Source organism: Schistocerca gregaria, chromosome 4 (assembly GCF_023897955.1).
Source record: "Schistocerca gregaria isolate iqSchGreg1 chromosome 4, iqSchGreg1.2, whole genome shotgun sequence".
Classification (NCBI taxonomy): domain Eukaryota; kingdom Metazoa; phylum Arthropoda; class Insecta; order Orthoptera; family Acrididae; genus Schistocerca; species Schistocerca gregaria.
Window position 1 is genome coordinate 285,170,215 of NC_064923.1, and position 15,900 is coordinate 285,186,114.

Consider the following 15,900-nt stretch of genomic DNA (forward strand, 5'->3'; position numbering starts at 1 on the left):
TACCTATTTAGATGTAGATGTAGACAAAGGCAGGAAGATATAACGCTACCATCTCGGAGTACAGATGCCGATGTTGATACTCGTACAAAATACTGAACAAAACGAAAATAAGTAGATGTTAGATATAATTAATACCTGCAATCCCGAGATCCGTTTCGCATAAGTTTCTCACAACGGCTTCTCTTGGCAGTGTGGTTATGTAGTCTGTTTATCATTTCGAAAATTGGAGAACTTATTGGATGGATGTATTATCTGAAACAGTGATCTGGCAGTTTTTAAACCACTAAGGCGAGTGGAATATCTTCAAAGTCGATTTACTGCATATGCCGAAGAAATGTGAAAGGGAAATGATGGAACTAAGAAAATTATGCATGGTGCGGAAAAACAATCTGACCAAGAGAGTAGGGCAGAACTTCAGCATCAAACGAAGATATTTGACTACAGCAACTAGGAGTCTCAGTTGAATATTTACGCCGCTATGCCAGCGTGAAAACGGTGTACATTTGAACATTTGCTACAACATACTGATGGTAATTAAGTTGTGTCCTTTTCAGGACATACTGAAGCACGAAACATGGACATTTGATTGTTTTCATTTCTAAAGAAGTGCTGTACAGTACGTCAGCTAAGTATGGTGCACTTGTAAGTGATGCTTTAAGTTTTTCTTCTTCTCATCGAGACTATTGATTAGTACAAGGTGTGTAACTTTGATTCCGCCGTTTGTCGATAGGTGGCATCAACGGAAAGTAGCGGTAGAATGAAATAGATCGCAGACGTCAGGGAATTAGCTTGAGCCTCGCTCAACATAACCTCATTCAAACATTAGTCAATTTGTGTCTGCATCATAAAGTCGTTCTTGATTCAAAATGTCAGTTTACGAGCCTAATTCTCGTCATTTGGGGGAGGTGTTACTGTTTTGTTTCAATATGAAGAAAACAGCGGCTGAGTCTCATCGAATGCTCTCAAGTACGTATAGTAAGGACGCTTTTAGTGAAAGAATGTGTGGCGAGTGGTTTCAGTGCTTCAAGAACGGTGATTTTAACGTCGTAGACCGACATCGTGGTGGAAGAGAGAATGTTTTCGGCGATGCAGAATTGGAGACATTGCTGAGCGAAGACTCATGTCAAACTCAAGAAGAATTGGCACTATTAGTGAGAGTGACACAGCAAGCCTTTTCAAAACGTTTCAAGGTTTTGGCATGATTTAGAAAGAAGGACCTTGGGTCCTGTGTGAGCTGGAACCAAGAGGCGTTGAACGGCGTTTGTGTGATTGTGGACAGTTGCTTCAGAGGCAAAAACGGAAGGGATTTCTGCATCGCATTGTGACCGGGAACTTAAAATGGGTTCATTACGATAACCCTAAACGCAAAAAAATGTGGGGATATCCCAGCCATGCTTCCACGTCGACGGCCAAACCGAATATTCACGGCTCCAAGATCATGCTCAGCATTTGGTGAGACCAGCTCGGCGTGGTGTAGTGTTAAAACCATGTGAAACAATCACAGGTGCTCGTTATCGAACGCAATTCATGCGTCTGAGAAGAGCATTAAAAGACAAACGACCGTAAAAAAAATACAGCGAGAGGCACGATAAAGTGATTTTGAAGCACAGCAACGCTTGACCCCACGTTTCAAAAGAGGTCAAAACGTACTTGGAAACGTTAAAATGGGAAGTCCTACCCCATCCGCCGTATTATCCAGACATTCCTCCCTCTGATTATCACCTGTTTAGATAAATGGCGCATGGACTGGCTGACCAACACTTCCGAGCTCACGAAAGAATCACAAATTGGATCGATTCGTGGATCGCTTCAAAAGATGAACAATCTTTTTCTACGCAGGATTCGTACACTGCCCGAAAGATGGGAGAAAGTAGTGGCCAGCGATGGAAAATATGTTGAATGATACATGTGTAACCAATTTGTTCCATTAAAGCCTCAAATGTCGGAGAAAAACGGCGGGAGCAAAGTTGTACACTTCGTACAAACATTTCGTTTTCGTTTTCAGTTTCTATTAATTAAATTTTAAATTAAATTTTATTTTGAATAAAGACGACCATATGTCAGATTTCAGTTACGTTCCTGTAGCGCCGAAAATATGCAACTAGTTTCTGTACTCAAATTCCTTTCATTGATATTGTCTTTGTGCCCTACACTTTTGGTGACTGTATAAGGAAAGGGAGTGTTGAGATCCAAATACGTCGTGGAAAAGAAATTACAAGTAACTAGGCTGAAGAAACAAGGTTACAAGAAGGGAAACGTACATAAACAAAACATGGATGGACAAGTCAGCAATGTCACTTCAGAGACGGCTAGTCATATTATTTGCAGTGTTAACGCACCATCAGTACCACAACAATGGTACGGAGAACAAGGACATTTTATTTTCCTTTCCTTAGGGTAAACCAGGTATAAAGTGGTGTTTCGCTGTCTAATTGCAGTAACGGATATTTATTTCATTCTTAGAAGTACAAGTCATCTAATACGTAACTACGTCTCAACAGCCAACATCAATTTCAAAATGAGAATACAAATGTTAATGAGTTTACGAAAAGAAATTTTATTGGTATTGATTTCTAAGCCAGCTAACTTCAAACACTGTTACAGTTATAAAGGCATATTGCGTAAGGCACCAATTTTATAGGTAGGTTAGTTTCCCACAACTGTTAGTCGTTAGAATGGGTCAGGAAAATGTGAATAGTTGATAAGGTTTTGCAGATTTTACAGATTTTTCTTTCAAGTAAAAGTGATTCAGTTTTCATGTTCTCAATTATATTATAGAAGTTCAGCGACCAAGAACATTTTTTTAATTAAGGGAAAGTATATTTAAGGATATTGATCATATCCCATTTTTATTGATTGCCAAATAATTAGAAGTTCAGTGAATATTTTAATTCACCCTAATCTCAGGCCTACTTTCATATAACAGATTGCTGATAATAAAGCACTGATAAGAAAAGGGAATTGTTTCGAAGAGTATTTCAATCACCGGCAAATCACGTGACACTATGTGATGCCACTGGGGAAAAGCACATAGCGAGCGACGTGGGGCGTTGAACAGTTGGAGGAGACGGCAACATAGATCACTACTCAACAGAGCGGCTAGGATGTCTAGAGTGATGAATGTAGGAGTCAAAGTTGGTAAATGATGTGGGAGTGCTGTAGAAATACTAAGACAATAAATAATTCTAGACAAAATACGCAAGATGTAAGTGACTATTGAATAACAAAATCATCCAGCTTATTATTGTATCGTAGTGCGTAATGTGATGAGACAAAGTGCAACCAATATTAACACTGTATGCTAACAGTTATTGCCATAAAACAAAAGAAACTATAGTTATAGGTCTCCTATTAAATTTAATCATTTAGCCTATGAATCGACATCAATAAAAGACTGACGGAATTAAGCGGAGCTCCCCATCACCTTGAAGTTAACATTGTGCATAATACGTGAAGCTGAATACTTCTTGAAAGTAGAAAATACGACAGAACACTATTTCAAGATAAAAATTTGGGCATTTGAAGAATCAAGATTAAAGTTTGCAAGCTATAGATTCTCACACAAACATTTCAGTGCAGTCATATTACATCTGACAGATATTTAAAATATCCTTTCTCCAAGTAAATAATTAAAAAATAAAAATTCAGTGTTCAAAATCAGAAAAATTTAGCATACGGCACATTTTATATGTTGCCAGTATAACGTCTGTGTCACATACACACAGTTAGGCAGCAGTAGCCGACCGCGACAGTCGCAACAACAGATAAGTAAACCGCTTTTGTGACATTTACGAGTTCCTATCCAGGAGGGAATTTTATTATATCATCTGTGTGCTTTAATAGTTTGGTTTCTTGAGTTTCTGCGTGTAAATTTAAAATCTAATAGCCACAGTTCTCGCGTTTTCGTTTGCGTCAGAAAGTAAACCGATTTTGTGATGTATTACAAGTTACTTATCACGGGCAAATTATCTAGTTTCACCTGAGTGCTTCGGTAGTTCGGTTCTTGAATATCTGCGTATTACTAGACACAGTTCTTTCGTTTTCGTCAGGGTCTACGTTAGAGTTGCGCAGCACGTGCCGATAATCCGTTTATCTGCGTAGTTTAGTTTTCCACGGTCTTGGGTATGGACAGGGACTGCGATTGTTGTGTACGGAAGCGAGCCGAGTGGGTGACACTTCGCTCTCAGCTTCAGGCTGCAGTGGATGGGTACCACTGTTGTGTGCCGGCCGTGGGGATCCAATGGACGTCCAACGCGTCAGAGTCCTCCGATCGGTCCTCACCGGTGGCCAATCCAGTTACTGCTCGCACTGAGGCTGACCCCTCACCTGTGGTCTAATGGGAGGTCGCCCTGGGACGAAGCAGGTGGCAAAGACTTCACAGGCGGTCGCACGTAAGGCCTCCCCGGTTTGTCTGACAAACAGGTTCCAGGTGCTGTCTATGGCTGACAGTATCGCTGAGCCAGATGCTGTCGCCTGTCCTGTTTCAGAGGAAACCACTCAGCCTGCAAGATCCTCGCAATCGCAGAGAGCGGGACTGTTGGTAGTTGGGAGCTCCAATGTTAGGCGCGTTATGGGGCCCCTTAGGGACTTGGCTGACAAGGAGGGTAAAAAAACCAATGTGCACTCCTTGTGCATACCGGGTGGAGTCATTCCAGATGTGAAAAGGGTCCTCGCAGATGCCATGGAGAGCACAGGGTGCAGCCAACAGTAGGTGGTTGTTCACGTCGGTACCAATGATGTGTGTCGCGTTGGATCAGAAGAGATTCGGTTTGGTTTCAAACGGCTAACAGAAGTGGTAAAGGCTTCACGTCTTGCTTGCAAGATGAAAGCAGAAGTGACCATTTGCAGCACAGTCGACAGGATCGATTGCGGACCTCTGGTACAGAGCCGAATGGAGGATCTGAATCAGAGGCTCAGACAGTTCTGCGACCGTGTAGGATGCAGATTCCTCGACTTGCGCCAAAGGGTAGTTGGGTTTCGGGTTCCACTGAATAGGTCAGGTGTCCACCACACGCAGGAGGCGGCTACACAGGTAACAGGGGCTGTGTGGCGTGGACTAGGCGGTTTTTTAGGTTAGAGGGTCTCAGGAAAACACAAGATGGACTTCAGTCACAAAGGGTGCAGGCTAAACAGAGGAAGAACGTAGATACAGGAACCATTGGTATAACAGTTGTAAATTGTCGTAGCTGTGTTGGGAAAGTACCAGAGCTCCAAGCCCTAATACAAAGCACTGATCCTCAAATCGTAACTGAAAGCTGGCTAAAGCTGAATAGAAGCTCAGCCGAAATTTGGGCCAAGAACCTAACGGTGTTCCGAAAAGATAGGCAAAACACGGTTGGCAGTGGTGTGTCTGTTGCTGTTAAAAGAAGTTTAATTTGTCGCGAAATTGATACTTTCTGTGTGTTAGTATGGGCAGAGGGCATTGTTGGCAACAGGAATAAAATAATAATTCGATCCTTTTACCGACCTCCCAGTTCAGATGATGCACTTGCTGAAAGGTTCAAAGAATACTTTGATTCTCGAGAATGTGCTGGCCAGGGCAGCAGTCGAACACATACCCAACTCATACAATAATACACTCCTGGAAATTGAAATAAGAACACTGTGAATTCATTGTCCCAGAAAGGGGAAACTTTATTGACACATTCCTGGGGTCAGATACATCACATGATCACACTGACAGAACCACAGGTACATAGACACAGGCAACAGAGCATGCACAATGTCGGCACTTGTACAGTGTATATCCACCTTTCGCAGCAATGCAGGCTGCTATTCTCCCATGGACACGATCGTAGAGATGCTGGATGTAGTCCTGTGGAACGGCTTGCCATGCCATTTCCACCTGGCGCCTCAGTTGGACCAGCGTTCGTGCTGGACGTGCAGACCGCGTGAGACGACGTTTCACCCAGTCCCAAACATGCTCAATGGGGGACAGATCCGGAGATCTTGCTGGCCAGGGTACTTGACTTACACCTTCTAGAGCACGTTGGGTGGTACGGGATACATGCGGACGTGCATTGTCCTGTTGGAACAGCAAGTTCCCTTGCCGGTCTAGGAATGGTAGAACGATGAGTTCGATGACGGTTTGGATGTACCGTGCACTATTCAGTGTACCCTCGACGATCACCAGAGGTGTACGGCCAGTGTAGGAGGTCGCTCCCCACACCATGATGCCGGGTGTTGGCCTTGTGTGCCTCGGTCGTATGCAGTCCTGATTGTGGCGCTCACCTGCACGGCGCCAAACACGCATACGACCATCATTGGCACCAAGGCAGAAGCGACTCTCATCGCTGAAGACGACACGTCTGCATTCGTCCCTCCATTCGCGCCTCTCGCGACGCCACTGGAGGCGGGCTGCACGATGTTGGGGCATGAGCGGAAGACGGCCTAACGGTGTGCGGGACCGTAGCCCAGCTTCATGGAGACGGTTGCGAATGGTTCTCGCCGATACCCCAGGAGCAACAGTGTCCCTAATTTGCTGGGAAGTGGCGCTGCGGTCCCCTACGGCACTGCGTAGGATCCTACGGTCTTGGCGTGCATCCGTGCGTCGCTGCGGTCCGGACCCAGGTCGACGGGCACGTGCACCTTCCGCCGACCACTAGCGACAACTCGATGTACTGTGGAGACCTCACACCCCACGTGTTGAGCAATTCGGCGGTACGTCCACCCGGCCTCCCGCATGCCCACTATACGCCCTCGCTCAAAGTCCGTCAGCTACACATACGGTTCACCAGTGTTAAAGACTGCGATGGAGCTCCGTATGCCACGGCAAACTGGCTGACACTGACGGCGGCGGTACACAAATGCTGCGCAGCTAACGCCATTCGACGGCCAACACCGCGGTTCCTGGTGTGTCCGCTGTGCCGTGCGTGTGATCATTGCTTGTACAGCCCTCTCGCAGTGTCCGGAGCAAGTATGGTGGGTCTGACACAGCGGTGTCAATGTGTTCTTTTTTCCATTTCCAGGAGTGTAGTTGGTGGTGACTTTGATTTACCCTCGATATGTTAGCGAAAATACATGTTTAATTCCGGAGGTACGCATAAAATATCATCCGAAATTGTGCTAAACGCATTCACTGAAAATTATTTCGAACAGTTAGTTCATGAGCCCATGCGAATAGTAAACGATTGTGAAAACACTCTTGACCTCCTAGCAACAAACAATCCTGAGTTAGTAAGCAGCATTAAACACGATATAGGGACTTGTGAACATAGGGTTCTCATAGCGAGAGTGAATATTGTAATCCGCAAATCCTCGAAAAACAAGCGCAAAATATACCTATTCAAAAAACCTGATAATAATTCACTTGACGCCTTCCCGAGAGACAGTCTCCACTCATTCCAAATTAATAATACAAGTGTAGACCAGATGTGGCTTAAATTAAAAGAAATACACCACTGGCCATTAAAATTGGTACACCAAGAAGAAATGCAGATGATAAACGGGTATTCATTGGGCAAATATATTATACTAGAACTGACATGTTATTACATTTTCAAGCCTTTTGGGTGCATAGATCCTGAGAAATCAGTATCCAGAACAACCCCCTCTGGCCGTAATAACGGCCTTGATACGCCTGGGTATTGAGTCAAACAGAGCTTGGATGTCGTGTACAAGTACAGCTGCCCATGCACCTTCAATACGATACCGCAGTTGATCAAGAGTAGTGACTGGCGTATCGTGACGAGCCAGTTGCTCGACCACCATTGACCAGACGTTTTCAGTTGGTGAAAGGTCTGGAGAATGTGCTGGCCAGGGCAGCAGTCGAACATTTTCTGTATCCAGAAAGGCCCGTACAGGACCTGCAACATGCGGTCGTGCATTATCCTGCTGAAATGTAGGGTTTCGCTGGGATCGAATGAAGGGTAGAGCCACGGATCGTAACACATCTGAAATGTAACGTCCACTGTTCAAAGTGCCATCAATGCGAACAAGAGGTGACAGAGACGTGTAACCAATGGCACCCCATACCATCACGCCGGGTGATACGCCAGTATGGCGCTGAAGAATACACGCTTTCAATGTGCGTTCACCGCGATGTCGCCAAACAATGATGCGACCATCATGATGCGGTAAACAGTACCTGGATTCATCCGAAAAAATGACGTTTTGCCATTCGTGCACCGACGTTCGTCGGTCGTTGAGTACACCATCGCAGGCGCTCCTGTCTGTGATGTAGAGTCAAAGGTAACCGCAGCCATGGTCTCCGAGCTGATAGTCCATGCTGCTGCAAACGTCGTCGAACTGTTCGTGCAGATGGTTGTTGTCTTGCAAACGTCCCCATCTGTTTACTCAGGGATTGAGACGTGGTTGCACGATCCGTTACATGCATACGGATAAGATGCCTGTCATCTCAACTGCTAATGATACGAGGCCGTTGGGATCCAGCACGGCGTTCCGTATTACCCTCCTGAACCCACCGATCCTATATTCTGCTAACAGTCATTGGATCTCGACCAACGGGAGCACCAATGTCGAGATACGATAAACCGAAATCGCGATAGGCTACAATCCGACATTTATCAAAGTCGGAAACGTGATGGTACGCATTTCTCCTCCTTACTCGAGGTATCACAACAACGTTTCACCAGCCAACGCCGGTCAACTGCTGTTTGTGTATGAGAAATCAGTTGGAAACTTTCCTCATGTCAGCACGTTGTAGATTCGCCACCGGCGTCAACCTTGTGTGAATGCTCTGAAAAGCTGATCATTTGCATATCACAGCATCTTCTTCCTGTCAGTTAAATTTCGCTTCTGTAGAACGTCATTTCGTGGTGTAGTAATTTTAATGGCCAATAGTGTAGTATCCGTAGTAACTGAGAGGTTTATACCAAATAAACTAACAAACGACGGAGCCGATCCTCCTTGGTACACAAAACGGGTTAGAACACTGTTGCAGAAACAACGAAACAAATATGCCAAATTTAAACACACGCAATATCCCCAAGTTTGGCGAACCTTTACAAAAGCTCGAAACTTTGCGCGAAGTTCATTGCGAGACGCCTATAACAGTTTCCACAACGAAACGTTGCCTCGAAACCTGGCAGAAAATCCAAAGAGATTCTGGTCGGATGTGAAGTATGTTAGCGACAAGAAACAATCAATGCCTTCTCTGCGCGATAATAATGGAGATACTATCGAAGACAGTGCTGTCAAAGCAGATTTACTAAACACAGCCTTCCGAAATGCCTTCGCAAAAGAAGACGAAGTAAATATTCCAGAATTCGAATCGAGAACAGCTGCCAGCATGAGGGAAGTAGAAGTAAATATCATCGGAGTAGTGAAGCAACTCAAATCACTTAATAAAAAAATGGTTCAAATGGCTCTGCGCACTATGGGACTCAACTGCTGTGGTCATCAGTCCCCTAGAACTTAGAACTACTTAAACCTAACTAACCTAAGGACATCACATACATCCATGCCCGAGGCAGGATTCGAACCTGCGACCGTAGCAGTCGCACGGTTCCGGACTGCGCGCCTAGAATCACTTAATAATAAAAGCAAGTCTTTTGGTCCAGACTGTATACCAATTAGGTTCCCTTCGGAGTATGATGATGCATTAGCTTCATACTTAACAATCATGTACAACCGTTCGCTCGAAGAAAGATGCGTACCCAGAGACTCGAAAGTTACACAGATCACACCAATACTCAAGAAAGGTAGTAGGAGTAATCCACTAAATTACAGGCCCATATCGTTAACGTCGATATGCAGCAGGATTTTAGAACATATATTGTGTTCGAACATTATGAATTACCTCGAAGGAAACGGTCTATTGACACACAGTCATCATGGGTTTAGAAAACATCGTTCCTGTGAAACACAACTAGCTCATTATTCACATGAAGTGCTGAGTGCTATTGACAAGGAATTTCAGATCGATTCCGTATTCCTGGATTTCCGGAAAGCTTTTGACACTGTACCACACAAGCGGCTCGTAGTAAAATTTCGTGCTTATGGAATATCGTCTCAATTATGTCACTGGATTCCTCTCAGAAAGGTCACAGTTCATAGCAATTGACGGAAAGTCACCGAATAAAACAGAAGTCATTTCAGGCGTTCTCCAAGATAGTGTTATAGGCCCTTTGCTGTTCGTTATGTATATAAACGATTTGGGAGACAATCTGAGCAGCCGTCTTCGGTTGTTTGCAGATGACGCTGTCGTTTATCGACTAACAAAGTCATCAGAAGATCCAAACAAACTGCAAAACGATTTAGAAAAAATATCTGAATGGTGCGAAAAGTGGCAGTTGAGCCTAAATAACGAAAAGTGTGAGGTTATCCACATGAGTGCTAAAAGGAACTAGTTAAACTTCAGTTACACGATAAATCAGTCAAATCTAAAAGCCGTAAATTCAACTAAATACCTAGGTATTACAATTACGAACAACTTAAATTGGAAAGAACACATAGAAAATGTTGTGGGGAAGGCTAACCAAAGGCTGCGTTTTGTTGGCAGGATACTTAGAAAATGTAACAGATCTACTAAGGAGACTGCCTACACTACGCTTGTTCGCCCTCTTTTAGAGTACTGCTGCGCGGTGTGGGATCCTTACCAGGTAGGACTGACGGAGTACATCGAAAAAGTTCAAAGAAAGCCAGCACGTTTTGTATTATCGCGAAATATGGGAGAGAGTGTCACAGAAATGATACAGGGTTTGGGCTGGAAATCATTAAAAGAAAGGCGTTTTTCGTTGCGACGGAACCTTCTCACGAAATTCCAATCACTAACTTTCTCCTCCGAATGCGAAAATATTTTGTTGACACCGACCTACATAGGGAGGAACGATCACCAAGATAAAATAAGGGAAATCTGAACTCGTACGGAAAGATATAGGTGTTCATTCTTTCCGTGCGCTATACGGGATTGGAATAATGGAGAATTGTGAAGGTGATTCGATGAACCCTCTGCCAGGCACTTAAATGTGATTTACAGAGTATGCATGTAGATGTAGATATAGATCACGCTGACAGATACATGTGTTAGAAGCGTATGTCACGATTACGACATGACTCGAATATCAGATATCGATTATGCTGTTGTTGTTGTTGTTGTGGTCTTCAGTCCAGAGACTGGTTTGATGCAACTCTCCATGCTACTCTATCCTATGCAAGCTTCTTCATCTCCCAGTACCTACTGCAACCTACATCCTTCTGAATCTGCTTGGTGTATTTATCTCTTGGTCTCCCTCTACGATTTTTGCCCTCCACACTGCCCTCCAATGCTAAATTGGTGATCCCTTGATGCCTCAGAACATGTCCTACCAACCGATCCCTTCTTCTGGTCAAGTTGTGCCACAAACTTCTCTTCTCCCCAACCCTGTTCAACACTTCCTCATTAGTTATGTGATCTACTCATCTAATCTTCAGCATTCTTCTGTAGCACCATATTTCGAAAGCTTCTATTCTCTTCTTGTCCAAACTATTTATCGTCCACGTTTCACTTCCATACATGGCTACACTCCATACAAATACTTTCAGAAATGACTTCCTGACACTTAAATCTATACTCTATGTTAACAAATTTCTCTTCTTCAGAAACGCTTTCCTTGCCATTGTCAGTCTACATTTTATATCCTCTCTACTTCGACCGTCATCAGTTATTTTGCTCCCCAAATAGCAAAACTCCTTTACTACTTTGTCTCATTTCCTAATGTAATTCCCTCAGCATCACCCGACTTAATTCGACTACATTCCATTATCCTCGTTTTGCTTTTGTTGATGTTCATCTTATAGCCTCCTTTCAAGATACTGTCCATTCCATTCAACTGCTCTTCCAAGTCCTTTGCTCTCTCTGACAGAATTACAATGTCATCGGCGAACCTCAAAGTTTTTAGAATGAGATTTTCACTCTGCAGCGGAGTGTGCGCTGATATGAAACTTCCTGGCAGACTAAAACTGTGTGCCCGACCGGGACTCGAACTTGGGACCTTTGCCTTTCGCGGGCAAGTGCTCCACCATCTGAGTTACCGAAACACGACTCACGCCCGGTACTCACAGCTTTATTTCTGCCAGTATCTCGTCTCCTACCTTCCAAACTTTACAGAAGTTCTTCTGCGAACCTTGCAGAAGCTGTGAGTACCGGGCGTGAGTCGTGCTTCGGTAGCTCAGATGGTAAAGCACTTGCCCGCGAAAGGCAAAGGTCCCAAGTTCGAGTCTCGGTTGGGCACACAGTTTTAATCTGCCAGGAAGTTTCATATCAGCGCACACACCGCTGCAGAGTGAAAATCTCATTCTGGAAACATCCCCCAAGCTGTGGCTAAGCCGTGTCTCCGCTATATCCTTTCTTTCAGGAGTGCTAGTTTGACAGTTTGACATCGATCAGATGAAGATCGAGGGCTCGATACCGATTTCCGAAAGTTGTATGGCAGACTTACGAGAGCTATGTAACAAAATTGACATGTCTAATCAATAAACAGATCAGTTTGTCCTTGCTTAGTGCTATGAGTAGCAACTTACATAGTAACTAAGTTACTATTGCACATATATATGATGCTAACATATATTGGACCACCCTACCATCTCTGCATAGTTTCCCATATACCAGTTTAGATTATTGTTACGATTATTGCTCTAAAATGCCTAGAACTATTCCTTATCGAATATTAGTGTAACTCTGCAAATTTTCTGTACCTGGTAGCTTAGATGTTAACAGAGCTTGCAACGTAACTAGAAATATAAACACAGCCATATTTATCTAACAAAATCGGATCAACCACACTTACCAGAAAGACAGTCTTCACACCTCTCGGCAGCCCCATATTAGCCTGTGTGATTCCGAATGTATTGAGCCAGCTGTTTAAATACTTATGACTAGCCACGAGTTTATCAAGTGACCTACCAGATAATGTTGCTATCAGAAAAATCCTTGCGCAACACTTTTGACAGCTCTTATCGAAATACCTGATGCTGTATGAAGAGCAGGGAATTTACGAAAATAGTTCTAGGTTCGTAAATTGAATTTGATTATATGGAATAGCTGCGTCTAGAGCACGTGGTCATTGGTTTTTCGCCGGGGGTGAATAAACACTTGGCGAAAAACTGTTAATAAAATTGCATGTTTTGTCGACATTTTAACGATACTCATGATTTTTTGAAGTTTTGTTACATTATCTGTATTATTAGATATGATTTAAAATTGAAATAATCACTCAATGAACAAGTTTTGCTCAACTTTAAAAATTTTGATCAACCTTCAAAATAACCAACGTGTTGCATCGAAGTACCAGGATTCTCAAAGAGTTCAGTCAGAAAAAAAAAAAAAACTGGGAAATCCTGGTCTAGAGCACTGATTTATGCAGTTAAGTACATGTGACACTTAACTGAAATGCAGTGTTTTGTAGACCTCAAGGAAATTACACAGTTAAAAAAGTCAAGAATGATGAGGTATTTCAAAAGCTTTTGAAGGTTCTTTATTCGCAACTACGGTTACACATCAGGATAGAAACTTCTCGAGGTTTATAAAGGCTATATTTCCGTAATAAAGATGGACAATTATGGAGTTCCAGCTTTCGAGAAGTTATCCTCGTTTACATTCAAATCACAATCGTGGGTTGTCATAATAAAATTGAATACACCCAAAGGATACTTGTAAAAATACTCAAAACATGACTGCTAAATGCACCAGGCGTGATACCACCACAGTAGATGCATTACGAGATCCGGTAGATGCCAACTGTATACAACCAGTGAAGTAAAACTTAAAATCTCGTGTAATGTACGTACTTCCACAGTATACTGTCTTGCTAGCTTCCATGGGTTGTTTGCGCCACATCGGCCTATTAGTAATACGCACAGGATTTCAAGTTTTACTTCAATAGCTTTATACAATTAGTGTCTACCGAATTTCATAATACATCCTACGGTGTACCATCCGGCCTGGCTCATTTAATAGCCGTGCTTTGTTTTTACAAGCATCTTTTGCGTGTACTCAATTTTATTATAACACACCAGTACTGTGGTTTGACTTCTAACGTGGATAATTTCCCAAAAACTGAGACTCCGCAATTGTCCATCTGTATTATGGAAATATAGCCATGAAAAACCTGAAGATACGTATATACTGACGTGAAACCTGTAGTTGATGATAAAGCACTTTCATACAGCTGTGTAACTTTTGTAAGTACCTCATCAAGTGGTTCAATTAGCTCTGAGCACTATGGGACTTAACATCTGTGGTCATCAGTCCCCTAGAACTTAGAACTACTTAAGCCTAAAAGCCTAACTAAGCTATGGACATCACACACATCCATGCCCGAGACAGGATTCGAACCTGCGACCGCAGCGGTCCGCGGTTCCAGACTGAACGACCGGCGTACGTCATCATTCTTGACATTTTACTTGTTGTAATTTTTATTATAATTTGAATGATTATTGAGTGTTGAATGTTGTTTGTCATTGTTATTCATAATATAATAATTACTTTAATTACTTCAGTTGTTATATTGATATTTCCTCGCTGTTTTATTTAGTTTGCGAGACAACAGTTCCCACTGCGTGCAGCATCAGTGCTGACTTCACACTGAACTCCATGGTTCTCGAGATTAAAAACCATACGAAAAGACATCTAGTAATACTTGCTAAGCGCAAAGAGGCGTAAGCAGCAAGCCGAGCTACAGTAGGGTCTCTTCAGCACTGCTCCACCGAAATATTACTATCTAAGATTATTGTCTTGAAGTAGATATCATTTTCGTACTTTTATGTGCACTTTGTGTGTTAAGAAAAAGTGTCAGATTGAAGAAGTTCAGGTTTATTCCATGTGGTAAGCTGGGATTATTCGAATGAGAGATCACTGCTTTAAAAACAGGTACTCCAGACGAAGTCTGTCTCGAGGATTTAACTCGTCAAAAAATGCTTAACAGGTATTTTGCCCTCTGCTAAAGACTATAAAACATTAGATACCAGGTATGTTCCTGGGATTTGCTTCGGAGTATGAGGAAGGCACAGGTAGCTCAATTTGACTAACATTGACTGGGAGAGGTTCTAGACCTGTATTTCGAGCACAGTGAGTGACTGCCACCGCGCGGCAGGCGTCCAGCAGTTGGTGAACAGCAGCAAACTTCTCATTCGACGGTGGCCACCAATCACGGTACATAACGCAAGAGCCAATGGACAACAGAGGTCACGTTCTCCCTCCACCGCAATAACCTATTAAAATAAAGTTCCCTCTCCTTCTTCCTTAAGTGACCAATAAACTAACTACCTTTTTAAAATTATGACGTAATGGCATGCGCAGTGAACACTAACAACAAAATATAAAGGACACTGCATAGCTAGAACGCACCATTAGACGCAGAAGAAGGCCGCTGCAATCGTGGCCGAAACGTTGGCTTTTCTATAGCAGCAGTAGTTTTTACATTTGACGCGGTACCAAACCCAGAAAACTTTTATATCGACTGACCCTGGTCACGGAAGCCTACGCAATTATACTATATTCCTGACACTCTCTGAACATTTTTGTACTTTCTCTTTCCGTCAATCAGTTGAATCATTTCTTCTTTTACCCAAGGATTGTTTGGTGTCACCTTTTTTTTTGCCTATGTTTGTCTGTCGAACATCTGTGATTGATCTGTTTATTGTTGTCTCTTCAACTGTACTGTCTGCTGTGATATTCCTTATCGCACTGTCCACATCCGTCGTGAACTTCAAACGCACTTCATCATTCCCCAGTACTTCGGCAATCCACTTACCTCAGCACTGTATCTTCCATAGTGTTCTCTCAAACTTCAGTCAACTCTTCATCATTACTAAATTATAATTTGAGTCTATATTGGGTTTTGGGTATGGCTTACAGTCTAGTATCTGATTTCGGAATCTCTGAACATACGTAACCCGTCTGGAATCTTCCCATGTCTCCAGTCTTTTTCTAAGCATACCACCTCTTCTTGTGATTCCTGA

General features: G+C 43.1%; 1 protein-coding gene across 1 annotated transcript in view; it reads right to left on the bottom strand.

Annotated features, from left to right (window-relative positions):
- LOC126267188 (uncharacterized) overlaps positions 1–12,795 on the bottom strand; it is a 75,969-nt gene extending 63,174 nt beyond the window's left edge. The window contains exon 1 of the mRNA XM_049972156.1: positions 12,729–12,795. Within this exon, the coding sequence (XP_049828113.1) occupies positions 12,729–12,764 (36 nt within the window). The 5' untranslated portion in view covers positions 12,765–12,795. The remainder of the gene's footprint in view (positions 1–12,728) is intronic.
- Positions 12,796–15,900: the final 3,105 nt, after the last annotated feature.